The sequence below is a fragment of the Entamoeba dispar genome, genomic scaffold, assembly GCF_000209125.1.
Source record: "Entamoeba dispar SAW760 scf_1105229460691 genomic scaffold, whole genome shotgun sequence".
Classification (NCBI taxonomy): domain Eukaryota; phylum Evosea; order Mastigamoebida; family Endamoebidae; genus Entamoeba; species Entamoeba dispar.
In genome coordinates this window covers 1-1093 of record NW_001854319.1, presented here as the reverse complement: position 1 = coordinate 1093, position 1093 = coordinate 1, and the positions used below count along the sequence as shown (strand labels likewise).

General features: G+C 20.0%; 1 protein-coding gene across 1 annotated transcript, besides 4 other annotated features; it reads left to right on the top strand.

Moving 5' to 3' along the window:
- Window positions 1–251: 251 nt before the first annotated feature.
- Window positions 252–848, top strand: EDI_329760 (uncharacterized protein; the record flags this gene model as incomplete). Its single annotated transcript, XM_001737575.1, has 3 exons — window positions 252–258; window positions 334–522; window positions 682–848. 3 exons carry the CDS (start codon window positions 252–254, stop codon window positions 846–848), a joined length of 363 nt encoding a protein of 120 aa, XP_001737627.1.
- Window positions 279–317: a sequence feature (AT_rich).
- Window positions 674–749: a microsatellite.
- Window positions 814–868: a sequence feature (AT_rich).
- A 93-nt stretch (window positions 869–961) lies between these two features.
- Window positions 962–983: a sequence feature (AT_rich).
- The last annotated feature ends 110 nt before the right edge of the window (window positions 984–1093 follow it).

Below are 1093 nucleotides of genomic sequence, written 5' to 3'. Positions count from 1 at the left end.
ATTCAAAAAACAAATAATGAAATAATAAAATTTCTTGTAAATCATCCTCATATTCAAATTCCTCTTAGAAAATTTAGACAAATTCAGAGAGAAGAAGATAGAAATAAAATATTTGAAAATATATTTCTTTCAGAATCATTTTTTGAAAATGATTCATTTATTAAATTAACAAATACTTTCACTAATGGTTATATTCATTCGATATTATTCATTCATAAGAAAGTGAATCAAATGGAATATAGTAAAAGAAAATGGTATGTTGATGATACAACTAAAACAAATATATATAAACAAATATATATAATAAAAATTTATATGTTGTTATTGTGAAAGATGATAATTCTTTTAACCAACTTCTTTCATTTGGATATTTATTTGATCAACCTGAAATTTCATATAAACTATTCTTTCATCAACTTTACAATATTTTAAATTATGGACATGAAATCATTGTTTGTGATCGTTGTATTGCTCAATATAATGCTTTGAAACAAATATTTCCTTATTCTAAACTATTTTTGTGTAGAAATCATATAGAAAGATCATTGATAAAATATTTTAAGAGTGATCATATAATAATGAAATTATTTCATTTAACAATGAATATGAAATTAAATGAAAATGATTTAATTGAAACATAGAAAAGTATTATAATGAAAAATATTAAAAATATTGAAGAAGACAATGATGATGATGAAAATACTTGTTATGATGATAAAGAAAATAATGAAGAAGAAAATGATGATGATCAGTTGTTTGAACCTAATACAAGTGATATTATAAATTCAATAGATGGTACTAATACATTACAAGATAATATTAAACAATTAATAGAAGAATTAAATTGAATAAATATTAATAAATAATTGATGTGTTTAATTGATTTAATTCAACACTTCTGAATGTATCAAATATGGAATGTATCGAGATTTTACAACAAATAGAGTAGAAGGATTCTTTGTTTATTTAAAAAAATAATTAATCATAGTAATCTTCATTTATATTTATTAACAGATAATATTTATGCAATTGGAAATACAATGTTTAATAATATAATTGGGATTGATCTTCCTGATGAAATTATAGATAAAAA